Consider the following 27,667-nt stretch of genomic DNA (forward strand, 5'->3'; position numbering starts at 1 on the left):
TGAGTATCACGTGGTTTTTTTTTGGGTCACAAAGTGAATGAAGGTTTTTGTGTAAAAATGCAATTTTTTATATTCTGACAAAATGATTTGTTTTACCAGAAAATTGTGTTAGGAAAACAATATTGCTCCGTCTCGTAACCACTTATTGGAAACGGAGTGAAAGATTTACGAGTTTTCTTTCTCGTCTGTAAAACCCACTTGGAGTGAGAAAATGACTGTTTTAAGCACATTTTTGAAATCCTCATTAAATTTTCTATCCAATAACCTGAAAAAACACCACAAAATTTGGTACTGCCAGGGAGGAAAGCAGTATCAAAGTTTAAACTGACAGAAACACAGTTTGAATAGACAGTCAGTGACAAAATCGCCTATAAAACACACTAGGAGTGAGAAAATGACTGTTTTAAGCACATTTTTGGAATCCTCATTAAATTTTCTATCCAATAACCTGAAAAAACACTACAAAATTTGGTACTGTCAGGGAGAAAAGCAGTATCAAAGTTTAAACTGACAGAAACACAGTTTGAAAGGACAGTCAGTGACAAAATCGCCTATAAAACACACTTGGAGTGAGAAAATGACTGTTTTAAGCACATTTTTGAAATCCTCATTAAATTTCCTATCCAATAATCTGAAAAAACACTACAAAATTTGGTACTGTCAGGGAGAAAAGCAGTATCAAAGTTTAAACTGACAGAAACACAGTTTGAAAGGACAGTCAGTGACAAAATCGCCTATAAAACACACTTGGAGTGAGAAAATGACTGTTTTAAGCACATTTTTGAAATCCTCATTAAATTTCCTATCCAATAATCTGAAAAAACACTACAAAATTTGGTACTGTCAGGGAGAAAAGCAGTATCAAAGTTTAAATTGACAGAAACACAGTTTGAAAGGACAGTCAGTGACAAAATCGCCTATAAAACACACTAGGAGTGAGAAAATGACTGTTTTAAGCACATTTTTGAAATCCTCATTAAATTTCCTATCCAATAATCTGAAAAAACACTACAAAATTTGGTACTGTCAGGGAGAAAAGCAGTATCAAAGTTTAAACTGACAGAAACACAGTTTGAAAGGACAGTCAGTGACAAAATCGCCTATAAAACACACTAGGAGTGAGAAAATGACTGTTTTAAGCACATTTTTGAAATCCTCATTAAATTTTCTATCCAATAACCTGAAAAAACACTACAAAATTTGGTACTGTCAGGGAGAAAAGCAGTATCAAAGTTTAAACTGACAGAAACACAGTTTGAAAGGACAGTCAGTGACAAAATCGCCTATAAAACACACTAGGAGTGAGAAAATGACTGTTTTAAGCACATTTTTGAAATCCTCATTAAATTTTCTATCCAATAACCTGAAAAAAACACTACAAAATTTGGTATTGTCAGGGAGAAAAGCAGTATCAAAGTTTAAACTGACAGAAACACAGTTTGAAAGGACAGTCAGTGACTAAATCGCCTATAAAACACACTAGGAGTGAGAAAATGACTGTTTTAAGCACATTTTTGAAATCCCCATTAAATTTTCTATCCAATAACCTGAAAAAACACTACAAAATTTGGTATTGTCAGGGAGAAAAGCAGTATCAAAGTTTAAACTGACAGAAACACAGTTTGAAAGGACAGTCAGTGACTAAATCGCCTATAAAACACACTAGGAGTGAGAAAATGACTGTTTTAAGCACATTTTTGAAATCCTCATTAAATTTTCTATCCAATAACCTGAAAAAACACTACAAAATTTGGTATTGTCAGGGAGAAAAGCAGTATCAAAGTTTAAACTGACAGAAACACAGTTTGAAAGGACAGTCAGTGACTAAATCGCCTATAAAACACACTAGGAGTGAGAAAATGACTGTTTTAAGCACATTTTTGAAATCCTCATTAAATTTTCTATCCAATAACCTGAAAAAACACCACAAAATTTGGTATTGTCAGGGAGAAAAGCAGTATCAAAGTTTAAACTGACAGAAACACAGTTTGAAAGGACAGTCAGTGACAAAATCGCCTATAAAACACACTTGGAGTGAGAAAATGACTGTTTTAAGCACATTTTTGAAATCCTCATTAAATTTTCTATCCAATAACCTGAAAAAACACTACAAAATTTGGTATTGTCAGGGAGAAAAGCAGTATCAAAGTTTAAACTGACAGAAACACAGTTTGAAAGGACAGTCAGTGACAAAATCGCCTATAAAACACACTAGGAGTGAGAAAATGACTGTTTTAAGCACATTTTTGAAATCCTCATTAAATTTTCTATCCAATAACCTGAAAAAACACTACAAAATTTGGTATTGTCAGGGAGAAAAGCAGTATCAAAGTTTAAACTGACAGAAACACAGTTTGAAAGGACAGTCAGTGACTAAATCGCCTATAAAACACACTAGGAGTGAGAAAATGACTGTTTTAAGCACATTTTTGAAATCCTCATTAAATTTTCTATCCAATAACCTGAAAAAACACTACAAAATTTGGTATTGTCAGGGAGAAAAGCAGTATCAAAGTTTAAACTGACAGAAACACAGTTTGAAAGGACAGTCAGTGACTAAATCGCCTATAAAACACACTAGGAGTGAGAAAATGACTGTTTTAAGCACATTTTTGAAATCCTCATTAAATTTTCTATCCAATAACCTGAAAAAACACTACAAAATTTGGTATTGTCAGGGAGAAAAGCAGTATCAAAGTTTAAACTGACAGAAACACAGTTTGAAAGGACAGTCAGTGACTAAATCGCCTATAAAACACACTAGGAGTGAGAAAATGACTGTTTTAAGCACATTTTTGAAATCCTCATTAAATTTTCTATCCAATAACCTGAAAAAACACTACAAAATTTGGTATTGTCAGGGAGAAAAGCAGTATCAAAGTTTAAACTGACAGAAACACAGTTTGAAAGGACAGTCAGTGACTAAATCGCCTATAAAACACACTAGGAGTGAGAAAATGACTGTTTTAAGCACATTTTTGAAATCCTCATTAAATTTTCTATCCAATAACCTGAAAAAACACTACAAAATTTGGTATTGTCAGGGAGAAAAGCAGTATCAAAGTTTAAACTGACAGAAACACAGTTTGAAAGGACAGTCAGTGACAAAATCGCCTATAAAACACACTTGGAGTGAGAAAATGACTGTTTTAAGCACATTTTTGAAATCCTCATTAAATTTCCTATCCAATAATCTGAAAAAACACTACAAAATTTGGTACTGTCAGGGAGAAAAGCAGTATCAAAGTTTAAACTGACAGAAACACAGTTTGAAAGGACAGTCAGTGACAAAATCGCCTATAAAACACACTTGGAGTGAGAAAATGACTGTTTTAAGCACATTTTTGAAATCCTCATTAAATTTCCTATCCAATAATCTGAAAAAACACTACAAAATTTGGTACTGTCAGGGAGAAAAGCAGTATCAAAGTTTAAACTGACAGAAACACAGTTTGAAAGGACAGTCAGTGACAAAATCGCCTATAAAACACACTTGGAGTGAGAAAATGACTGTTTTAAGCACATTTTTGAAATCCTCATTAAATTTCCTATCCAATAATCTGAAAAAACACTACAAAATTTGGTACTGTCAGGGAGAAAAGCAGTATCAAAGTTTAAATTGACAGAAACACAGTTTGAAAGGACAGTCAGTGACAAAATCGCCTATAAAACACACTAGGAGTGAGAAAATGACTGTTTTAAGCACATTTTTGAAATCCTCATTAAATTTCCTATCCAATAATCTGAAAAAACACTACAAAATTTGGTACTGTCAGGGAGAAAAGCAGTATCAAAGTTTAAACTGACAGAAACACAGTTTGAAAGGACAGTCAGTGACAAAATCGCCTATAAAACACACTAGGAGTGAGAAAATGACTGTTTTAAGCACATTTTTGAAATCCTCATTAAATTTTCTATCCAATAACCTGAAAAAACACTACAAAATTTGGTACTGTCAGGGAGAAAAGCAGTATCAAAGTTTAAACTGACAGAAACACAGTTTGAAAGGACAGTCAGTGACAAAATCGCCTATAAAACACACTAGGAGTGAGAAAATGACTGTTTTAAGCACATTTTTGAAATCCCCATTAAATTTTCTATCCAATGACCTGAAAAAACACTACAAAATTTGGTACTGCCAGGGAGAAAAGCAGTATCAAAGTTTAAACTGACAGAAACACAGTTTGAAAGGACAGTCAGTGACAAAATCGCCTATAAAACACACTAGGAGTGAGAAAATGACTGTTTTAAGCACATTTTTGAAATCCTCATTAAATTTTCTATCCAATAACCTGAAAAAACACTACAAAATTTGGTATTGTCAGGGAGAAAAGCAGTATCAAAGTTTAAACTGACAGAAACACAGTTTGAAAGGACAGTCAGTGACTAAATCGCCTATAAAACACACTAGGAGTGAGAAAATGACTGTTTTAAGCACATTTTTGAAATCCTCATTAAATTTTCTATCCAATAACCTGAAAAAACACTACAAAATTTGGTATTGTCAGGGAGAAAAGCAGTATCAAAGTTTAAACTGACAGAAACACAGTTTGAAAGGACAGTCAGTGACTAAATCGCCTATAAAACACACTAGGAGTGAGAAAATGACTGTTTTAAGCACATTTTTGAAATCCTCATTAAATTTTCTATCCAATAACCTGAAAAAACACTACAAAATTTGGTATTGTCAGGGAGAAAAGCAGTATCAAAGTTTAAACTGACAGAAACACAGTTTGAAAGGACAGTCAGTGACTAAATCGCCTATAAAACACACTAGGAGTGAGAAAATGACTGTTTTAAGCACATTTTTGAAATCCTCATTAAATTTTCTATCCAATAACCTGAAAAAACACCACAAAATTTGGTACTGCCAGGGAGAAAAGCAGTATCAAAGTTTAAACTGACAGAAACACAGTTTGAATAGACAGTCAGTGACAAAATCGCCTATAAAACACACTAGGAGTGAGAAAATGACTGTTTTAAGCACATTTTTGAAATCCTCATTAAATTTCCTACCCAATAACCTGAAAAAACACTATCAAACTTGGTACAGTTAGGGAGAAAAGCGTGCGTAATAAACTAAGGTTAGGAAAACAATATTGCTCCGTCTCGTAACAACTTATTGGAAACGGAGTGAAAGATTTACGAGTTTTCTTTAATAAGAAAACGAGTTAAGGACACCGCAAAGCTATCCGATTTAACGAGGCCGCAATCGAAAATGCCACAAAGTGCCGGCAATTCCAGCTGGGAAATTCGTGCCAGATTCTGGAAACCACCACGGAATCTTCGAATCCAGTTTTGAATTCCGCCGAAAGTTGCATAATCTAAATTGCATTTACCATTTTACAAGAAGTTGTTGAAACAGGAATGTTTGCAAAGGTTCTAAAATATACAGGGTGTCAAAAATTTCAACGCATTGACATTTCCCTGTAAACGCAACTCAGACTGTAAATATCTCAGAAACCGCACGATTTCGTATAGTACAACACATGGTAAGTCGTCATGTAAGCCTGGAAAAGCTGTATAGATTAACCCTTAAATATATAGGGTGTCCCATTTAAAATAATAGAGACCTATCACCTTAAACGCTCTTTTTTCTTGTTGTGATCCTACGAAATGGACACTCGACTGGAAAAATGTATCAAATAGCAATCCTTCGAAATTCTAGGCATATTTGGACAGTTTTGACAGATATCACGTGGTTTTCAGAGGATAATTAAGCTAGGTAGCCACGTGACCAGTGTCAAAATAAATGTGATAAATCTCAGAAACACGTATTGTATCGAATACTGTATGGAAACTTTTCTAATCCCTGAATTTTGCAACTTTTAAGCACACTTTGACAGTCAGGAACAAAATTGCTTGTCAAACCCACTTGGAGTCTGAAAATTACTGTTTTAATCACATTTTTGGAATCCACATTAAATTTCCTATTTATTAACCTGAAAAAAACACTACAAAATTTAGTACAGTCAGGGAGAAAAGTGGTGTCAAAGTTTGAACTGACAGAAACACAGTTTGAAAGGACAGGCAGGGACAAAATTGCCTATAAAACACACTTGGAATGACAAAATGACAGTTTTAACCACATTTTTGGAATCTGCATTAAATTTCCTATCCAATAATCTGAGAAAACATATACAAAATTTGGTATAGTCAGAGAGAAAAGTAGTGTCAAAATTAAAATTGACAGAAACACAGTTCGAAAGGACAGTCAGAGATAAAATCGCCTGTAAAAACCATTTGGAGTGACAAAATTACAGTTTTAACCACATTTTTAAAATCCTCATTAAATTTCCTATAAAATAACTCGAGAAAACACTACAAAATTTGGTACAGTCAGGGAGAAAATCAGTGTCAAATTATGAACTGACAGAAACACAGTTTGAAAAGACAGTTAGGAACAAAATCACCTGTAAAACACACTTGTAAAAGGAAAATTACTGTTTTAACCACATTTTTGGATTTCTCAATAAATTTCCTATCAAATAACCTGAGAAAACACTACAAAATTTGGTACAGTCAGGGAGAAAAACGGTGTAAAAATTTGAACTGCCAAATACACAGTTTGAAAGGACAGAGACAAAATCGCCTGCAAAACCCACTTAGAGTAAGAAAATTAGTGTTTTAAGCTCATTTTTAGAATCCTAATTAAATTTCCTATTCACTAACCTAAAAAACACATCAAAATTTGGTACAGTCAGGTAGAAAAGCAGTATCAAAATTTGAACTGACAAAAACACAGTTTGAAAATACAGTTAGGAACAAAATCGCCTGTAAAAGCCACTTGGAGTGACAAAATGACAGTTTTAACCACATTTTTGGAAACCTCATTAAATTTCCTATCCAATAACCTAAAAAAACTGTACAAAATTCAGTACAGTCAAGGAGAAAAAAGGTGTTAAAATTTGAATTGCCAAAAACACAGTTTGAAAGAACGGTCAGGGACCTGAAAAAAACACTAAAATGTCTATTTTTTTCCTGTTGTGGTCCTATAAAATGTCCACTGGACACTACAACACATTACCATTTACATATTACGACAACCTTTACTAATGTCCAGATTAGTAAAGGTTGTCCTAGTAACTGTCATAACTTTGAAATTAAAACAAGAATATTTCCGAGGGTTCTGCTAAAAGTGCAAAAAAAAAAACAAAATCCTATTATAGTTCAGAATAACTTGGTAGTATATTTCAGTTTGTTTCGTCAAATTGTTCCTCATCCAGTTCTTCGTGTATTCCCCTGGATTTCTTACATAAATAATCGACGCATGCCTTAAAATGGGCGTCGCGACGCAACAAACCAACCAATAACGCCACGGGCGCTAATACCGCAATTAAAATGATAGAACAATAGAAGTACTTTAATAATAACAACATTTTCAATGTAACTTTGTTAACTGGCAAAAAATCGATTATTTCTATACTTAAAGTAATAAAACACCAAAACACTATGTAGCAAAGTGAAAATGAAAGTCTGTAAGAGTTGTTCAAAGCTTCCTGACCGGAAGACTTAAACTTGTACAAACAGGCTAAAGTTACAACACTTAACATTGAAACTAATACAAGAAAAATATCAAGAAACAATAAAAGAATGGCAAATCTTTTAGGTAAAATCAAAAGTAAAACGTTTACAGAACAAATCAAATACACAACACCAACGACCCATCGATGGTAATTGGGATGTTTCAAGCTAAATTGGGGACAATTGACCGATAAAAACCAGTCGACACCCCAAAGTGCCATGAAAAGAATGGAGGAAACAAAAAAAAACAAAACAGCAGAAATAAAAAACGTTGACAATTCATTTAAAGTGTGATTCACAAATCTGTCTGCTGTCATAATTTCGAAACAACTGAAATACAAACCCAACAAACCGCAGAAAGTATAAACGCAAACGCTTACAAAGAAATTGAGAAGAATAAAATTCGGTTTTGTGCGTAGTTTTTTAAAGCGATAATAAGCGTAGACAAATATGACAGTGACAGCTAAAATTGCAGTAAATTCCACCGTAAACAATACGGTTATTAAGTATTCGATCAAAAACGAATCCACTTTAATGTTTGGATTTTCTATCTCCGCGTACATCATATCGTAGTCCAAATCGGCGGATTTGTTCTCAGCCATGTTTTACCACTAAAAATATGTTTTATAAACCAAAAAATTTATGTATAAATAAAGCAGTACCTGATTACACAACTAGCATTCACGGACCACTGTCTGTTATTGATAAAGTGTTTGGAGATGTCGCGGTTATGCACCGATATTGCAACAATATTAATGTTGTTGTTTATTGTAAATTGTACTGCTAAAGTACAAAATTGTAGCTTAGAGTGTTACTTTGACGTTTTTCACTACAAATTTTTCCGGGCAAGTTGTATATGATGGTCAAATAAAGCGTTATTTTAGCTACATTTTGGTAAAAAATCCACCCTGTAGCTCACACACAACCAAAGTTATAACCTGTCAAACTAGACAGTGCTTTGTTGGTTTTAGATTAGTGTGTCACTGTGATGTTTTTCCATCTGGTGCTGCCACTACAAATTTTTCCAGGCATGTTGTACAGGGTGGTCAAATAAAGCGTTGTTTTAGCTAAATTTTGGTAAAAAAATCCACCCTGTAGCTCACACACAACTAAAGTTACATCCTGTCAAAGTGAAGAGTGCTTTGTTGGTTTTAGCTTAGAGTGTCACTTTGACGTTTTTCCGTCTGGCGCTGCCACTACAAATTTTTCCAGGCAAGTTGTACAGGGTGGTCAAATAAAGCGTTGTTTTAGCTAAATTTTGGTAAAAAAATCCACCTTGTAGCTCACACACAACCAAACTAACAGCCTGTCAAATTGGAGAGTGCTTTGTTGGTTTTAGCTTAGAGTGTCACTGTGATGTTTTTCCGTCTGGCGCTGTCACTATAAATTTTTCCGGGCAAGTTGTACACGGTGGTCAAATAAAGCATTGTTTTAGCTAAAGTTTGGTAAAAAAATCCACCCTGTAGCTCATACACACCCAAACTAACAGCCTGTCAAAGTGAAGAGTGCTTTGTTGGTTTTAGCTTAGAGTGTCACCGTGACGTTTTTCCATCTGGCGCTGTCACTACAAATTTTTCCGGGCAAGTTGTACACAGTGATCAAATAAAGCATTGTTTTAGCTAAATTTTGGTAAAAAAAACCGCTCTGTAGCTCACACCCAACCAAAGTTACAGCCTGTCAAAGTGAAGAGTGCTTTGTTGGTTTTAGCTTAGAGTGTCACTTTGATGTTTTTTCGTCTGGCGCTGTCACTACAAATTTTTCCGGGCAAGTTGTACAGGGTGGTCAAATAAAGCGTTGTTTAAGCTAAATTTTGGTAAAAAAAATCCACCCTGTAGCTCACACACAACCAAAGTTACAGCCTGTCAAAGTGAAGAGTGCTTTGTTGGTTTTAGCTTAGAGTGTTACTTTGACGTTTTTCAGTCTGGCGCTGTCACTACAAATTTTCCGAACAAGTTGTACAGGGTGGTCAAATAAACCATTGTTTTAGCTAAATTTTGGTAAAAAAATCCACCCTGTAGCTCACACACAACTAAAGTTACAGCCTGTCAAAGTGAAGAGTGCTTTGTTGGTTTTAGCTTAGAGTGTCATTGTGACGTTTTTCCATCTGGCGCTGTCACTACAAATTTTTCCGGGCAAGTTGTACACGGTGATCAAATAAAGCGTTGTTTTAGCTAAATTTTGGTAAAAAAATCCACCCTGTAGCTCACACACAACCAAAGTTACAGCCTGTCAAATTGAAGAGTGCTTTGTTGGTTTTAGCTTAGAGTGTCACTTTGACGTTTTTCAGTCTGGCGCTGTCACTATAAATTTTTTCGGGCAAGTTGTACAGGGTGGTCAAATAAAGCGTTGTTTTAGCTAAATTTTGGTAAAAAAATCCACCCTGTAGCTCACACACAATCAAAGTTACAGCCTGTCAAACTAGGCACTGCTTCGTTGGTTTTAGCTTAGAGTGTCACTTTGACGTTTTTCCATCTGGCGCTGTCACTACAAATTTTTCCGGGCAAGTTGTACACAGTGATCAAATAAAGCATTGTTTTAGCTAAATTTTGGTAAAAAAAACCGCTCTGTAGCTCACACCCAACCAAAGTTACAGCCTGTCAAAGTGAAGAGTGCTTTGTTGGTTTTAGCTTAGAGTGTCACTTTGATGTTTTTTCGTCTGGCGCTGTCACTACAAATTTTTCCGGGCAAGTTGTACAGGGTGGTCAAATAAAGCGTTGTTTAAGCTAAATTTTGGTAAAAAAATCCACCCTGTAGCTCACACACAACCAAAGTTACAGCCTGTCAAACTAGGCACTGCTTCGTTGGTTTTAGCTTAGAGTGTCACTTTGACGTTTTTCCGTCTGGCGCTGTCACTACAAATTTTTCCGGGCAAGTTGTACACAGTGATCAAATAAAGCATTGTTTTAGCTAAATTTTGGTTAAAAAAACCGCTCTGTAGCTCACACCCAACCAAAGTTACAGCCTGTCAAAGTGAAGAGTGCTTTGTTGGTTTTAGCTTAGAGTGTCATTGTGACGTTTTTCCATCTGGCGCTGTCACTACAAATTTTTCCGGGCAAGTTGTACAGGGTGGTCAAATAAAGCGTTGTTTTAGCTAAATTTTGGTAAAAAAATCCACCCTGTAGCTCACACACAACCAAAGTTACAGCCTGTCAAAGTGAAGAGTGCTTTGTTGGTTTTAGCTTAGAGTGTCACTTTGACGTTTTTTCGTCTGGCGCTGTCACTACAAATTTTTCCGGGCAAGTTGTACACGGTGATCAAATAAAGCGTTGTTTTAGCTAAATTTTGGTAAAAAAATCCACCCTGTAGATCACACACAACCAAAGTTACAGCCTGTCAAATTGAAGAGTGCTTTGTTGGTTTTAGCTTAGAGTGTCACTTTGACGTTTTTCAGTCTGGCGCTGTCACTATAAATTTTTTCGGGCAAGTTGTACAGGGTGGTCAAGTAAAGCGTTGTTTTAGCTAAATTTTGGTAAAAAAATCCACCCTGTAGCTCACACACAATCAAAGTTACAGCCTGTCAAACTAGGCACTGCTTCGTTGGTTTTAGCTTAGAGTGTCACTTTGACGTTTTTCCGTCTGGCGCTGTCACTACAAATTTTTCCGGGCAAGTTGTACACAGTGATCAAATAAAGCATTGTTTTAGCTAAATTTTGGTAAAAAAATCCACCCTGTAGCTCACACACAACCAAAGTTACAGCCTGTCAAAGTGAAGAGTGCTTTGTTGGTTTTAGCTTAGAGTGTCATTGTGACGTTTTTCCATCTGGCGCTGTCACTACAAATTTTTCCGGGCAAGTTGTACAGGGTGGTCAAATAAATCATTGTTTTAGCTAAATTTTGGTAAAAAAATCCACCCTGTAGCTCACACACAACTAAAGTTACAGCCTGTCAAAGTGAAGAGTGCTTTGTTGGTTTTAGCTTAGAGTGTCACTGTGACGTTTTTTCATCTGGCGCTGTCACTACAAATTTTTCCGAGCAAGTTGTACAGGGTGGTCAAATAAAGCGTTGTTTTAGCTAAATTTTGGTAAAAAAATCCACCCTGTAGCTCACACACAACCAAAGTTACAGCCTGTCAAAGTGAAGAGTGCTTTGTTGGTTTTAGCTTAGAGTGTCACTTTGACGTTTTTTCGTCTGGCGCTGTCACTACACATTTTTTCGGGCAAGTTGTACAGGGTGGTCAAATAAAGCGTTATTTTAGCTAAATTTTGGTAAAAAAATCCACCCTGTAGCTCATACACACCCAAACTAACAGCCTGTCAAAGTGAAGAGTGCTTTGTTGGTTTTAGCTTAGAGTGTCACTGTGACGTTTTTCCGTCTGGCGCTGTCACTACAAATTTTTCCGAGCAAGTTGTACAGGGTGGTCAAATAAAGCGTTATTTTAGCTAAATTTTGGTAAAAAAATCCACCCTGTAGCTCACACACAACCAAAGTTACAGCCTGTCAAAGTGAAGAGTGCTTTGTTGGTTTTAGCTTAGAGTGTCACCGTGACGTTTTTCCATCTGGCGCTGTCACTACAAATTTTTCCGGGCAAGTTGTACAGGGTGGTCAAATAAAGCGTTGCTTTAGCTAAATTTTGATAAAAAAATCCACCCTGTAGCTCATCTACAACCAAAGTTACAGCCTGTCAAAGTGAAGAGTGCTTTGTTGGTTTAGCTTAGAGTGTCACTTGGACGTTTTTCCGTCTGGCGCTGTCACTATAAATTTTTCCGGGCAAGTTGTACAGGGTGGTCAAATAAAGCGTTGTTTTAGCTAAATTTTGGTAAGAAAATCCACCCTGTAGCTCACACACACCCAAACTAACAGCCTGTCAAAGTAAAGAGTGCTTTGTTGGTTTTAGCTTAGAGTGTCACTGTGACGTTTTTCCGTCTGGCGCTGTCACTACAAATTTTTCCAGGCAAGTTGTACAGCTTGGTCAAATAAACCATTGTTTTAGCTAAATTTTGATAAAAAAATCCACCCTATAGCTCACACACAACCAAAGTTATGATCTGTCAAACTAGACAGTGCTTTGTTGGTTTTAGCTTAGAGTGTCACTTTGACGTTTTTCAGTCTGGCGCTGTCACTACACATTTTTCCGGGCAAGTTGTACAGGGTGGTCAAATAAAGCGTTGCTTTAGCTAAATTTTGGTAAAAAAATCCACCCTGTAGCTCACACACAACCAAAGTTACAGCCTGTCAAAGTGAAGAGTGCTTTGTTGGTTTTAGCTTAGAGTGTCACCGTGACGTTTTTCCATCTGGCGCTGTCACTACAAATTTTTCCGGGCAAGTTGTACAGGGTGGTCAAATAAAGCGTTGCTTTAGCTAAATTTTGATAAAAAAATCCACCCTGTAGCTCATCTACAACCAAAGTTACAGCCTGTCAAAGTGAAGAGTGCTTTGTTGGTTTAGCTTAGAGTGTCACTTGGACGTTTTTCCGTCTGGCGCTGTCACTATAAATTTTTCCGGGCAAGTTGTACAGGGTGGTCAAATAAAGCGTTGTTTTAGCTAAATTTTGGTAAGAAAATCCACCCTGTAGCTCACACACACCCAAACTAACAGCCTGTCAAAGTAAAGAGTGCTTTGTTGGTTTTAGCTTAGAGTGTCACTGTGACGTTTTTCCGTCTGGCGCTGTCACTACAAATTTTTCCAGGCAAGTTGTACAGCTTGGTCAAATAAACCATTGTTTTAGCTAAATTTTGATAAAAAAATCCACCCTGTAGCTCACACACAACCAAAGTTATGATCTGTCAAACTAGACAGTGCTTTGTTGGTTTTAGCTTAGAGTGTCACTTTGACGTTTTTCAGTCTGGCGCTGTCACTACACATTTTTCCGGGCAAGTTGTACAGGGTGGTCAAATAAAGCGTTGCTTTAGCTAAATTTTGGTAAAAAAATCCACCCTGTAGCTCACACACAACCAAAGTTACGGCCTGTCAAACTAGGCAGTGCTTCGTACAAAGTACCAAACTTGATTTGACTGGTTTAACGAATCTTATAGTTTCATGATTGCAATTTTGACAGTTGTGACGTTCGGCTGTCAGTTTCAGATATCCTTTGCTCTGCTAGAAACCTCAAAACTGTCAAATTCGATACCGTAGAGGTATAAACCAAGAAAACATACTTCAAAAACAGTAAGATCAGTTTGACATAAGATAGGTTCAACAGGGCGTAGTTCCGTTATTTGAGGAGTTACAGCAAAACTGTAAATTAGAAAGTTGTAGGGAATTTCACGCTCTACCAGATTTTTTCAAAGCATTTTTGCTCTAAAGGGCCGTTTGAGGGAGTTACAGACCAAAAACACTTGAACAGCTAAAAAGAACTAAAAATTAGGTTAAATAAAAAAAACAACTTTGGTTTTAGCGCACATTTTAATTCACTGAACTGGATCTTTCTACATCGTCCAGGTTTTCATTCCTCATATACTGTCTGACAGATTTTTTCAATGTATGCTCGAAACAAGCTTTTAAATGATCGTCACGTTTAATTAGCCAAAAAAACATTAAAACCGAATATAAACTACCTAAAAGACTTACAAATCTTTCTGCCATAAAACTTTCTGCCCTAGTACTAGAAAATACCAGAAAAGTGGTAAGTAAGTGAAAACACCAGATTAGGAGGAACGTTAAACTTACTGATAGTCTATAGGAGGTTTTACGGATTTCCTGACTGTAATCCTTACATTTATAAATAAAATATGATATTACAGCCACAATTGAGGAAATAACCAGCACAAAAGGCGTGGATAAGTAAACATGGAATGAAAACACTAAAACGTGACGGTCAAACAGAAAATCTAGTGTAATATTCGCAATGGTATTCACATAAATAATACCCAAGATCCATGGATAGTTTTTCTGGTATTTATCCTTGAATCGGCAAGAACTGACTGTAATGAACCAATCAAGGATCAGAAAACACATCAGAAGTATTGAAACTTGGAAAAACGCCAAATGAACAGCAAACAGAATTGAAGTAAAAAGTTTTGTCTCCTCCTCCTTGCTATTCAACTGAAAAAGGGTATAAACAACACCCACTAAATTCCAGAAACTGACACTAAATAAGGATACAAACACTTGCGAAAGTACCAGATTAGGTCTGGTACGGAGTTTTTTGAATTTAACCACCATAAAAAGGTACAAAAATGCAGTGACGAACAGTGGTACAGTTTCCAGGATACTCAGTATCAATGTGTAGTAGTGAAAAAAATTTAGATGCATAATTATATCAATACTATCATCCTGTATTGGGTAATCTATGTCATAGGTCAAATCTGGCTCGAATTCCACGTCAGCCATGGCTTTTTCCACCTTGAATTTTTGCAAATTTTGATTTATAAGTAGAAAAAATATAAACAAACCTACCTTAAAGCACCAAAACGTTCAAACACGATACTCTTGTAAGCGGTAGTTATACAATGATAACCTCTCAATCTGGCAGTATAATAGTACTATATTACAGTACAATTGAGCACGGTTAAATTCCTTATAAACCTTTTGGCTTAAAACTCCAACCAGAAAACACACTTTATACAGGCTTCCAGTACTAAACTACATTAATTTTTACTTTAATTGTACTAACTTGCACGTACAGTACAATATTCTGTCAGAATTACAAAAGATCAAACATATTTTGTTTGGAAGGTTATCTCTTTGTGATAATTTGTTCGTAAATGTTTATTGCAAAATTTGTACTACGGTTGATCAATAAGTAGTACTATTTACTTTTCTAAAAGTTTCACAGCACTCTGCAAAACTGTCTTAAGATTTCCCAGAACTCCTTTAAACAGGCCTCTAGGGCTATTCGAAAGCTCCACAGACCTCCAAATCTTATTGGGAATTTTTCTGTAAAATTCCCAAAGGCACAAGGGTCTTAAACTTTTCTAGAGTAGTTTTAATTTGCCAGAAGCCTCTAGGACCATTTTGAAAGTTCCATAAAGCTCTAAATGCTACTGAGAACTTTATGAAAAGTTCCAGAGGCACCTACAAGTGTATTAAACTTTTCTAGAGTAGTTTTAAAGGGCCGGAGGCCTCTAGAACCATTTTGAAAGTTCCATAGAGCTCTAAATGCTACTGAGAATTTTATGAAAAGTTTTAGAAGCACCTGCAAGTGTATTAAACTTTTCTAGAGTAGTTTTAATTTTCCGGAAGCCTCTAAGACCATTTTGAAAGTTCCATAAAGCTCTAAATGCAACTGAGAACTTTATGAAAAGTTTCAGAGGCACTTACAAGTGTTTTAAACTTTTCTAGAGTAGTTTTAATTTGCCAGAAGCCTCTAGGACCATTTTGAAAGTTTCATAGAGCTCTAAATGTAACTGAGAACTTTATGAAAAGTTCCAGAGGCACCTACAAGTGTATTAAACTTTTCTAGAGTAGTTTTAATTTGCCAGAAGCCTTTAGGACCATTTGGAAAGTTCCATAAAGCTCTAAATGCAACTGAGAACTTTATGAAAAGTTCCAGAGGCACCTACAAGTGTTTTAAACTTTTCTAGAGTAGTTTTAATTTGCCAGAAGCCTTTAGGACCATTTTGAAAGTTCCATAGAGCTCTAAATGCTACTGAGAACTTTATGAAAAGTGTCAGAGACCTCTACAAGTGTCTTAAACTTTCCTAGAGTAGTTTTAAAGTGCCGGAGGCCTCTAGGACCAATCTAGTGTCCGTTTTGCGGTAATTTTGTCACTGACTCAATACCACACAAAACACGGTTTTTAATACTAAACTTACCTTGACTGTGATGATTTTCTCCTGATCCCCTTCCCTGTGCAGATAAACATCACCAGGTGGGCCACGTTCCCCCTTCTCCCCTTTGGAACCGGGTGGTCCTACCGGACCTAGTGCACCGTTGTTTCCTTTGTCCCCTTTTTCCCCCGTTACCCCTTGAGGTCCGGTCGGACCTCTGGCACCCTTTTCCCCAGGATCACCTGCAACAAAAAGCATTATTTAATATAAATTACACCGTAATAATGAAAAGGGTGATAAAACATGCTTTTAATAAAAGTCCCAATAAATAATCGTGCAACATCCCCAAACTGCGTTGTACCGATATAATTGTCATTGTGCCAATTAAATAATTCCGAGTTTTACAATCTGAGTGGTAGGAATTAACGTTTTCCGTTTTATTTATGGATTTATTGGGAATTTTCCGAACCGCCGGGAAATGTTTGTTGTTGTAGCGGAAAAATGGAGTCCAGAGAAAACAGTTTGTAAGGCGCACTTACGGTGCTTTGAATGGGAATCCCAACGGCACAAAGCGACCCTTTTGGAAATGGCCCTTCGACGATCTAAAAATGTACGTTTTTCCGCACGATTTTCTGTCTTGAATGTGTTTTTTTATGGACTGATTGTATAGAATACAGGAGTGTGTAAAAGAGAATCACACACACACCTCGTACAAAAAAAAAAACAAATTTCCAGGTGAAGTAAAACCGTCAAACTTTGACGGCTCACTGTCAAGTTACTATGACAGTTAAAAAACTGATTTTTGCACCAAATTACTGAACCGATTAAGGGCTTTCTTTTTTGTAACTACAACTTTTTACGACAAGTTATAAATAACAGAGTTATTAAACTACTGTCAAGTTGTGACAATTTTTGCACTTACATACATTCTTCAGATTGTATGTTGATGTTATAACATTTATACCGATTTAATAAAGTCGTTTCACCCTCACATTACATAGAGTGAGAGATATTTAAAATTTACAAGTTTAGGGGTGAGTTGGCTCGCGTAAATGGGGCGACAATAAACCGGATTGCGCCCTCACAAACTGGCCCAATTTAAACTTTAGGAAACTTTTCCGTTTTCACTAAAACGTTGTCGACACAAACCTGTAAATCAGACGAAAATACATACATTTCCAATATTCGGAAACTTTTGTTACTTATTCCGGCCTGTTAACTTTCCTATACCAATTTTTTTTCCTTCGATAACTCTCCGCAAATCCGAGGTGCGAAACTACGGAAGCGATGAATAAGAAATTCCCAATACGAGGATAATCAGTGGAGAAAATCAGGGATGAAATTGGATTTTCTCTAAATCGTATTTTACTTGACACGTGTGTGCGGAAAAGTTCAAGTGGAAGCATTTTCCGCTTACCTTTCAGTCCTGGGACTCCGTCCAGACCTGGTGGACCTGGGGGGCACTCTATAACTGCTGTAGTACCGTTCGTTAACACCCCCGGGATACCTGGTGGACCTTGAATTCCTGGTTCACCTTTTTGCCCAGCACTACCTGGTGTACCAGGAAATCCATCTGTGCCTGATTCACCTAGGAAAAAAAAGATATAACGGTGTGTGAAACTTCCAGGGATTAGTTAAGCAGTTCTTTCCGAACATTTTTTCTCTTTCAAATTTTTCGTAACTTTTACTAGAGAGAGAAAATTATGAAAATTTTATGATTTTGAGGTCAATTTTTAGTTTCCAACTCAATTTTTAAGATTTTGAAGTCAATTTGCAGTTTTTAAGTAAATTTTCATAATTTTGATGTCAATTTCCAGTTTCCAACTCAATTTTCAAGATTTTGAAGTCAATTTGCAGTTTTTAAGTGAATTTCCATGATTTTGATGTCAATTTTTAGTTTTTAACCTAATTTTCAAGATTTTGAAGTCAATTTGCAATTTTTAAGTAAATTTTCATAAATTTGATGTCAATTTTTAGTTTCAACACAATTTTTAAGATTTTTTGAGATCAATTTGCAGTTTTTAAGTAAATTTTCATGATTTTGAAGTCAACTTGCAGTTTTTAAGTAAGTTTTTCATGATTTTGATGTCAATTTTTAGTTTCCAACTCAATTTTGAAGATTTTGAAGTCAATTTGCAGGTTTTAAGTGAATTTTTATGATTTTGATGTAAATTTTTAGTTTTTAACTCAATTTTCAAGATTTTGAAGTCAATTTGCAATTTTTAAGTAAATTTTCATGATTTTGAAGTCAATTTTTAGTTTTTAAGTAAATTTTATGATTTTGAGGTCAATTTTTAGTTTCCATCTCAATTTTTAAGATTTTGAAGTCAATTTGCAGTTTTTAAGTAAATTTTATGATTTTGAGGTCAATTTTTAGTTTCCAACTCAATTTTTAAGATTTTGAAGTCAATTTGCAGTTTTTAAGTAAATTTTCATAATTTTGATGTCAATTTCCAGTTTTTAACTTAATTTTCAAGTTAATTAGAAAAAACTAGTTTAATGCAACCAATTTTCAAATCAGCAGAAGTTGTGGTTTGAAATTTAAACACCATGTAACTCGGTTATTTTTGGAAATTCAGGAATGTTGAACCACTCAATTTAACCGTCTTGAGCTCCTCTTTCCAGTGGAGTTGAGCAAAAAAATCTATCTAAAAAATTACGTGTAGGGTGACCAAAAACAGTTAATCACCATAATTTTTATACACACCCTGTATACTGGAAGCAAAAACCGTTTTTCAAATTTACGGTGTTGGGTTAAGGAGTTGATTGGGAACATTTTTGGTCTCTTTCAAATTTTTTGTAACTTTCACTGTTTTTGAGTTAATTCAGAAAAACTGTTTGGTACAACAAATTTAAAAATCAGTGAAATTGTGGTAAGTGGGTGAGGACAGTCAGGGACAAATTTGCCTGTATAATCCAATTAGAGTGAGAAAATTAGTCTTTTAAGCACATTTTTGGAATCCTCATTAAATTTCCTACCCAACAACATAAAAAAACACTACAAAATTTGGTACAGTCAGGCAGAAAAGTGGTGTCAAAATTTGAACTGCAAGGAACACAGTTTGAAATAATAGTCAAGGACAAAATTGCCTGTAAAACCCACTTAGAGTGAGAAAATTACTGTTTTAAGCACATTTTTGGAATCCTCATTAAATTTCCTACCCAACAACATAAAAAAACACTACAAAATTTGGTACAGTCAGGCAGAAAAGTGGTGTCAAAATTTGAACTGCAAGGAACACAGTTTGAAATAATAGTCAAGGACAAAATTGCCTGTAAAACCCACTTAGAGTGAGAAAATTACTGTTTTAAGCACATTTTTGAAATCCTCATTAAATTTCCTACCCAACAACATAAAAAAACACTACAAAATTTGGTACAGTCAGGCAGAAAAGTGGTGTCAAAATTTGAACTGCAAGGAACACAGTTTGAAATAATAGTCAAGGACAAAACTGCCTGTAAAACCCACTTAGAGTGAGAAAATTACTGTTTTAAGCACATTTTTGGAATCCTCATTAAATTTCCTACCCAATAACGTGAAAAAACACTACAAAATTTGGTACAGTCAGGCAGAAAAGCCGTTCCAAATTTGAACTTCCACAAACACATTATTTGTAATTTACCAGTAATTTATGTGTAATTTACCGGTCAAACTAAAAGGATATTATATTTCCTAATAAACATAAAACCACATAACATATTAATCATTCTCATGTGGGGCGTGGGGGTGTATCAATTCAAACTTATGTGACCCACTTTTCTAAAAATGTACTTAAATTGGGAAAAATTGACCCAGGGTGTTCAAATTCACCCGCCTGTGCAGAAATTGCCCTTAAAAAATGTACCTTTAGGCCCTGAAGTACCCTTTTCACCGGGTAGTCCACGGTCTCCCCGCTCCCCCTTGGAACCGCCGGCACCTTTTGATCCTCCAGGTCCTTTGTCGCCTTTGCTGCCCTTGTCGCCCTTATGGCCTGGTTCACCTTTGCTACCCGGAATACCGGGACGTATGATCGGGACGCCAGAAGAGCCCTGCATGGAGAAAACCACCCTTAAAAATTGGCTTATAAGGCCTAAGGGCTTTAGAATGATATGTCTTAATAATAATGTAATGTAAAGTCTGGACATGAAGCTGTAAAAATCACAGAAAAGAACAGTAATCTTACAATATTCAAATGATGAAGTATTTTAATGTCCTTGACGAAAATTTTCACAGATATCACGTGACTGTCTACGGAAATGGTGTTCCGCTATCACGTGTTGGAAGTTTGTTGGACGAAAACATAAAACTGTCAAAATCAGAATTCAATACAGTTTTCTTGTACTATTCCTACGGATTATGCATGAGGAAAAGTGGAAAACAATTTTCTGACTTCTTGATTGCTATTTACGTCCGAAATTGACTGTCATATCCACGGCTCTAAACTCGTTTTAGTAAAGTGGAACTTTCGAGCGGTTTGCGTATGTAGCTGAATGAGGCCCCGTATAATTGTAGAGTCGAACAATTTCCACTTGAAAGTGACGTAGACAAATACACGGACAATAGAAGCAAGAGCGCCTCTAAATATTTAACCGGCTCTAGAACTCGTTATTTTCAAAGCTGCGCTTTTGCGAAGAAAAGTCCGATTTCCCACTAAAAACCAAACAATTTACAACACAAATCATTGTTTGCGTTTGCAAAACTATTCAATTTTTGCCTTCCGCAAAAATATGCGAGTTTCGATCTTCCTTTATTGCCGATTCGAAATTTCGTATTAAGTAATGCGGGTTTGAAATTTAAAGTTATTGTTTTTCGAACAATAGAATTGCCCCGATCGAACGAGGATTGTATACAGTGTGTCCATAAAGTATGGAATGAATTCGATTAAAATATCTTTCAGAAAAATTATTTTTAAACACGCATTTTTTGAGAAAAAAATTAATATACGTCGCCCGGCTCGGCCGCTAGAGGGCGTCAAAGTTAACGGATGTTTTTTTGTAGTTTTTGCTAAATATCTCACGAACGCTTCAAGTTAGAGGTCTTCTTGTACTATTCGGCAGAAGACGCGTTTTACAGTTTCATGAACCATAGTTTGACAGATGTCACGTGACTGTCCAAGTAAATAGTGTTTTAGTTTCACGTGACAGTTGTCACAAACGTCAAATTTTACCCAGTCTGGGCATGAAGCTGTAAAAGTACTGAGTAATCTTACAGTATTCAAAAGAAGACGTATTTTAATGTCCATGACGATGATTTTGACAGATGTCACGTGACTGGGTACGTTAATGGTGTTCCAGTGTCACGTGACTGCTTTCGCAGACATCAAATCTTGTCAAACCAAAGCATGAAGCTGTAAAACTCAAAAATCAGTCGCACACATCACTATTTGACAAACGATATGTTATACAGCTTCATGAACCATATAGTTGACGTAAAATGAAACTGACGTAAAGTGTCATTTGTAAAAATGTCATTTGTCAAACTGGATGTCAGGGTGTTTCAGATTAGCCGGCCGAGTACAGGGTGTCCCAAAAAAAGTGAAAAACAATTATTAGTTTCCGGAATATCTCAAAAACTTTGGAAAAAGCTAAAATTGTTAAAAAGCTTGACTTTGACGACCTCTAGCGGTCAAACTATCACACCAATGACCTTTTTTGAATACACCGTTTAATAGCCTTTGGTCTGGACTGTACTTATTTTACCTTCAGTGACCTTTTGTCGTAACTGGTCAAATAACTGAGTTATTTTAGGTTAAAGTGGTGTTCAGAATTTTTCTGAAAAATAATTCTCTGAATTTTAATTTATTCCATACTTTATGGACACACTGTATATTTCTTTATCTTTGGATTTACGATTTTATCCCGAAACTCTAAAGTGTAATTTAAATCACATATTTGAAAACTGTTATTGATCTTAACAGCCCATTTGTGCATTTTACCTCAAAAAAGACCACAAAAGTGAAAACTTCATATTTCCCGAACTGAATTAAACTTTCCAGGAAGCAATTTTCAGTAAATCGAAGTAATTGACCTTACATCAGACAGTCCCTATTATTTTTACATTAACCCGACAGAAAATTTCATTTCCTTTATGGCTCCCATAATTTGAAAGGACTTACCTTTTTCAGGCCACCAACCTGAAACAAATCAATTGATTTAATCGTTTGCTGTTGTAGTGGAGTTGTAGGTAAACTTACGTTGACTCCGTCAATTTCTGTAGGACCTGGAGGACCGCTAGGGCCTGGAGGTCCTGGAGGACCTGGTGAACCGTCTTTGCCCTGATCACCACTAGGTCCGGGTGGTCCTGGCGGACCTGGAGGACCCTTCTCACCTACCATACCATTAACAAAGTCAGTAGAAATGATTTGGTTGCTGCTTACCTCTTTCCCCCTTCTCCCCTCTAGGGCCCATCATTCCTTTCTCTCCAGGTCTGCCCGGTGTGCCAGGTATCCCTTCTTTGGCTGGTAGGGCTGGTGAGTAGGGCAAACCCACCCCCAGGTGGCTCAATATCGAAGTGACGTTGCACGTGCAAGTTGCCTGGAAACAATCTTGACCTGATTAAAAAGGTAACGAGTTCGCGTTTGATAGCTCGAAGTAATCAACTTTTCTTTTCACAGCTTCGTTTGCTCTAACTTTTCCATTCAAAATTATAATGTTATGTGTCACATATGGATGTGGTGCTTCAGGCTGTTTCCTGCTCTTTTATTTGCAACCGTGTAAGTTCGAAATTACGATGCGGAAACTCGTTTTGTGTTTGCCGCATTCCGGATTATTAATTAAAGAATCCCGGAATTTTTGAGACAAAGTAACAGGGGAAAAGTTAGATTAAGTTTGAATAAAGCATAATATTAAGCTGATGAACGTACTTTCAAAGCGACTAAGAAAAGGAGTTTTCAAACAACCAATAACATATCAGATTATGAAGGCTTTCACGCCCGGTCAAAACTGAAATATGAGGTTAAGTTATCCGGGCTTATAACTCCAATGGAATTTCTTTCTAAGGAAGAAAAAATTGGAAAGGAAGAAATGGAAAGGAAGTCCGAACAACTTTCGTGTTTCAACCAATAACATACCTCAGGAGCTGTAATACCAGGTAGTCCTGGAGGACCTGGAGGTCCTGGCGGTCCCCTAATCGATTCACCAGGGGGTCCCTGAAAGCAACCACAGTTGAAATGATAAGAAAAAAACAGTGGAAAGGAACATATCATTAAGGCTTCTCTTACACACACATTCCATTCAAATCTTAATCCTTTCCGCATGCCGACGAATTCATTATGAAGGCACTGCGCCTCCGAAAGCATTAAAATGAAATATGGCGGCGAAAAGCCCCGTTTCGCATAAACAAAAACCACGACGGCCCTTTGTCTTCTCATCAAAATAAACAGGAACGTATCGTAAATAATAAATTTTCAACCCCACCAAAAACCTTCAACTCCCGAACTGGAATTGTTAATATTCTAGTTTGAGGGAACGTCTTCAAAGGAAACGACAAAGTTCAGGTTTCATCACGCATTTCAGTTATTTCTAAGTAAACCTCGGTTTATTGATCGGCTAGTCAGGATTATTACTAACTATCGAAATTCTCGCGTAAAATTAACCAAAATCACGCACCAAAATCGCTATTATTCACGTTCAAAAGCCCACTTTAATTGCTGCGGTTATTTCCATAATTTTGCGACCTTTACCGAAATCATTTCTTTATGCCACGAAAGTGGATTGTATCGTGGAGATTAGAAGAAGTCAATAATCGGCGTACTTATTGCAAAAATGGCGTTTTTTCTGTGCATTGGAACCATCCTGGAGCAAAATAAAAAATTGCCAAAATTGCATTTTTTTCAATTTTTGAATGATTGTAACACCATTAGAAAAAGGATAAAAAATAGTACAAAATCAGCCAAATTAAAGTTCAAAAAGTAGTAAAAAAAGACCCCAAATACTATTTTAATTTTTTTGAAAAATAAAAAATTTTAAAGTACGTTTTGGGCTAATTGAATTCTAAAATAAACATTAAAAAATAAAAAACTAAATTTCTCTTACTTTCTAAGTATTTTTTACATGGAGGAGTTTTTGGAAATTTTTTTGAATTTTTAGAATTGTCTTTCACTGCCTGTGTAGCTTTAGGTTAATGGTAGAAATGTGACGTAAAGTGTCATTTGTCAAAATGAAATTTTTCAAGGATGCCACGCCCTACAAACTGTAAAAATTGACATAACTTCAAGATCATCTCCGAAACCGTGCCAATGAGAGCAAAATGGACGTCAGATTCGAGTTCCTCAGTGTAAAATTAGTAAAAAAAGTTACTAGGATTAAGCAAATTGCAATATGGCCTCTTTTACTGTAGTGGACCCAAAAATTCCAAATTTGTGTCAAAGTTTTAAGCACTTTTCTAAGAAAATGTTTATAACCCGTTTATTTGAAACACTCTGTAAAGACAAAAGAAAGTTTTTCCGTCATTTTTTTGCCAAAAATTTGAAGAAACTTATCACTAAAATCGATTCTCTCGATCGATCGATTTTCTGCACATAAATCCGACTGGGATTTGTTAAATGTCCGGTGTCCCCGGATTAGATTATCCCCGTCGTCCGATGCATTAAGGACCTTTAATCTCGTCCTTTTTGTCCCTTTGCATTTCAATTTACGTCCCGGTTCGATTATGCTGGATGTTTATTGAGTGGTAATCAGCAAGCAGTTAACGTTTTCACCTCAAATCAATTCTAGTAATAGACCATCAATGGTGTTAGAGCGAAAGAGTGGATAATTGATTTTGAGCAGTGTATTTGCACAGATGACAGTTGATTATCCAAAACAGTAAACTAGAGTATTGCAGTGTATTGAAAATTCTGAATTAAACCGAATATTTAAATTAACCATCAACAAGATGACGAAATCAGAATTAAGTAATCTTGAGAAAAGTAAATAGTTTATTGCTCGTAGTAAATTCAAACTGACTTTCTCAAAATAACTACATATTTTTCAATTTTGGTGCGCCACTGCTCCGCTTCCCCTTAAACTGATCGCTGTCAAAAAAATGTCAATTTTTGTTCACTACATACAGCTTTACTTGCTCTCCCGGTACTAAAGCAGCATATACAGGGTGAGTTTTGCAAACACCTACACAACACTCTTTAATTCAGGGTTGCCACCACTCCATTTCTCCAGTCGAAATAAGAAATTCCCAAACTCTCACTTTTTCTGTTTCGTTTAAAGTGTCCTTATTTGACAGGTATTAACTTGATTACTATGACAGCTAGAAGGTTCATTTAAACGTTAAAATGTAGCTCATAATTTTAGTAATCTTTTACCTGAATACAACTTTCTGTCAAAAACGTCTACAAACCAAGATAGTTGACATGAAATACAACAGTGTAACTGTAGTAGACTTATTGGAAGTGTCACAATTTGACAGCTCCTCACTTGGTTATTATGACAGCTAGAATGTTCGTTCAAACGTCAAAATGTAGCTCGTAATTTTAGTAATCTTTTACCTGAATACAACTTTCTGTCAAAAATATCCGCAAACCGAGATATTTGATATGAAATACAACAGTGTAACTGTACTAGAAATATTGGAAGTGTCACAATTTGACAGCTCCTCACTTGGTTATTATGACAGCTAGAAGGTTTGTTCCACCGTTAAAATGTAGCTCGTAAATTTGACTTTTTTTTAACGTTAATTTGAATTGCTTCTAACCAACTTAATTTGAATATTTAGCCGGAACTTTGATTTTTAAGACTGTCAATTACATCAAAACTGTGACAGAGACATGGCGCTTTACAAATCAGAACTTTTCCAATCTTCATGCAGTGTTGGAGAGAAAATGTGGTTTTTATATCTTGTCAATCACGTGACTATCTAAATAAGTCGCGATCTAGTATCAGGTGACAACCGATGTAAACGTCAAAACTGTCAAAGTTTGCTTTGCTTGCTTTAAAAATATTAGTTCACACTGAAAAACGATCTAGTGACCATTCAAATAATATTTTGACATTTAAAACAGTCACGTGATCTTCAGGATGTTCAAAAAAAAGTCACGTGACACTTTAAAAATAAGGTTTCGTCCTTTAAAATAGTCACGTGACTTGAAAAAACATTAATATAAATTTAGAAACGGTCACGTGACCATTCAAATAATGTTTTGACATTTAAAACTATGACGTGATCTTCCGGATCCGTCTTTACGTTCAAAAATTAGTAAAGCGATCTTCAAAAATAAATTTGATAATTTAAAATACGTCACGTGACCATTTTCACTGTAAAGAGTCACGTGACTTTGACAGAGACACTTCATTTTGGCTGAGTGTAGCTCCGTTATTTAATGAGCTACAAAAAAGTGTAAATAAGAAAAGTTGTAGAAAATTTCATTGTCTACAAGATTGTATTAAGGTATTTTTGCCCTTGGGGGCCTCTTTAAGGAGTTATAAGTTAAAATACCTCCTTCAGTAATTTACCTACTTTAGTACCACCCTAAATCGGTTACTGGTGCTTTTGTGCTGTACAATTCTATTTTACATACAATCATTAATTTTTTGGAAATTTTTTTTTTTTTAGACAGTCAGGGAAATATTTGTCTTTTTTTCTAAATCACCTAACCATAATCGTCTTACCCTAGGTCCGCGTTCTCCCTTCTCTGCCCTATATCTTCCGGCAGCTTGTAAATCATTAAAAGCGAAATTACAACAGTTGCCGGTGCCGCCACAGCAGGCCTTACCGTCCGGGGGCGGCGGCGGGGGCGGAAAAGTCCCCAAACCGTCCACGTCCTCACGCCGATACGGCGGATAATCCGTTCTCTCCACCTGCAAAAGTGGATAAATAATAAATTAGATTCTTGTTACAAAAACAGAAAAAAGGTTACTTTTAAATTCAGTTAAATCCAAACAAATCAAAAATAATTGGTTAGCTTAATCTACAGGATGGTTCAGTTTTAAATGTCAATAATACACCATTTGAAAGCCCATCTAAAAGTTGACATTCATTTTATGTCATTTTGTAAACTATACAAATAGAGGAAGAAAAAAATATTCATAATTCACTGCGGCTAGAACAAAAGCCCTTAAGGAGACTCATTAGCTCCCATATAAACCATTGTCCTGCTTTTCCGTATTAAAACTTCCGAACAAAGCCGATTATTCTCTTGGTTGCCAACTTTTATTTCCTCCTCCCCCTCCCTGAGGCATTTATTATTCAAAATTCGTCGTTTGCCCCATTCTTGAAGCACACACACACGACAAACAGTTAAATTAACTCCCGAATCGATAGACCCTTCAAGTTGCGGCCTTATAGATCAAGAAGACGCGCCCCTTTTCGAAATAGAGCCGTTGCTCTATGGTTTTAGAGGCGATGGAATTAAATCTTTACGATCTTGCTAGCGGTACTTTCAATAAATCCGCTCGAACTAAATTGCGATTTTTAAGCGTCTTCCGGAAGATTCTGATCGAATTCGCGTTCTCCCGAAGGTTAATCGTGAATTTAAAAGCTAAAGTTACGGCTGTTGGAGCTGTTAGGCTAGGAGAATATGAAT

The 27,667-nt window shown here is 35.9% G+C and overlaps 3 protein-coding genes across 10 annotated transcripts in view; all 3 read right to left on the reverse strand.

The window, feature by feature from the left end:
- The window catches only part of LOC145734645 (uncharacterized), a 130,911-nt gene that overhangs the window by 23,697 nt on the left and 79,547 nt on the right, over positions 1 to 27,667 (reverse strand). For 5 of the 8 annotated variants that reach the window (XM_081988140.1, XM_081988137.1, XM_081988139.1 and 2 more), the window contains 8 exons: positions 26,754 to 26,942; positions 23,222 to 23,299; positions 22,529 to 22,685; positions 22,346 to 22,479; positions 22,268 to 22,285; positions 20,018 to 20,201; positions 17,590 to 17,760; positions 16,218 to 16,414 (listed from right to left, as the gene is read on the reverse strand). In XM_081988140.1, coding sequence (XP_081844266.1) covers positions 16,218 to 16,414; positions 17,590 to 17,760; positions 20,018 to 20,201; positions 22,268 to 22,285; positions 22,346 to 22,479; positions 22,529 to 22,685; positions 23,222 to 23,299; positions 26,754 to 26,942 — 1,128 coding nt within the window. The remainder of the gene's footprint in view (positions 1 to 16,217; positions 16,415 to 17,589; positions 17,761 to 20,017; positions 20,202 to 22,267; positions 22,286 to 22,345; positions 22,480 to 22,528; positions 22,686 to 23,221; positions 23,300 to 26,753; positions 26,943 to 27,667) is intronic. The other 3 variants (XM_081988142.1, XM_081988141.1, XM_081988138.1) reach the window with 1 other exon arrangement.
- On the reverse strand, positions 7,164 to 8,324 carry LOC145734651 (uncharacterized). Its single transcript, XM_081988147.1, has 2 exons — positions 8,187 to 8,324; positions 7,164 to 8,135 (listed from the first exon to the last, which is right to left on the reverse strand). The coding sequence occupies exon 2, from the start codon at positions 8,124 to 8,126 to the stop codon at positions 7,194 to 7,196; it is 933 nt and encodes a 310-aa protein (XP_081844273.1). The 5' UTR covers positions 8,127 to 8,135; positions 8,187 to 8,324; the 3' UTR covers positions 7,164 to 7,193.
- Positions 13,848 to 15,022, reverse strand: LOC145734652 (uncharacterized). The gene is made up of 2 exons (XM_081988148.1): positions 14,860 to 15,022; positions 13,848 to 14,805 (listed from the first exon to the last, which is right to left on the reverse strand). Exon 2 carries the CDS (start codon positions 14,791 to 14,793, stop codon positions 13,867 to 13,869), a length of 927 nt encoding a protein of 308 aa, XP_081844274.1. The 5' UTR covers positions 14,794 to 14,805; positions 14,860 to 15,022; the 3' UTR covers positions 13,848 to 13,866.

The sequence above is a fragment of the Ips typographus genome, linkage group LG10, assembly GCF_016097725.1.
Source record: "Ips typographus isolate SLU linkage group LG10, UJ_Ityp_2.0, whole genome shotgun sequence".
NCBI lineage: Eukaryota > Metazoa > Arthropoda > Insecta > Coleoptera > Curculionidae > Ips > Ips typographus.

Bases quoted from the DNA above. Each gene is read 5' to 3' on its own strand.
- LOC145734651 (XM_081988147.1), bottom strand. From the start codon at position 8,126: ATGGCTGAGAACAAATCCGCCGATTTGGACTACGATATGATGTACGCG.
- LOC145734652 (XM_081988148.1), bottom strand. From the start codon at position 14,793: ATGGCTGACGTGGAATTCGAGCCAGATTTGACCTATGACATAGATTAC.